Genomic DNA, 206 nt, shown 5'->3' on the forward strand with positions numbered 1-206 from the left:
TCGACCGGGCCAACAGGTTCACGCCTCCCGCCTTCATCCGGCCCAAGAGGGAGCTGCGCGATGATGAGCCCCCCGACATCAGCCTGCAGAGGGAGCAGGTGAGCAGAGCACGGGGGTGGGGATCCACTGGGGTGCGAATGGAGCAGGAACGGGGGCACCAGGTACGGCGGAGCCCCATGGAGGGAGATCAATGGGGCGGCTGGAGG

At 68.0% G+C, this 206-nt stretch overlaps 1 protein-coding gene across 1 annotated transcript in view; it reads left to right on the forward strand.

Annotated features, from left to right (window-relative positions):
* Positions 1–5: 5 nt before the first annotated feature.
* KIAA1045 (KIAA1045 ortholog) overlaps positions 6–206 on the forward strand; it is a gene marked incomplete at both ends in the record, with an annotated part of 2,385 nt that continues 2,184 nt past the window's right edge. The window contains one exon of the mRNA XM_010015620.1: positions 6–98. Coding sequence (XP_010013922.1) covers positions 6–98 — 93 coding nt within the window. The remainder of the gene's footprint in view (positions 99–206) is intronic.

The sequence above is a fragment of the Nestor notabilis genome, unplaced genomic scaffold, assembly GCF_000696875.1.
Source record: "Nestor notabilis isolate BGI_N333 unplaced genomic scaffold, ASM69687v1 scaffold21135, whole genome shotgun sequence".
NCBI lineage: Eukaryota > Metazoa > Chordata > Aves > Psittaciformes > Psittacidae > Nestor > Nestor notabilis.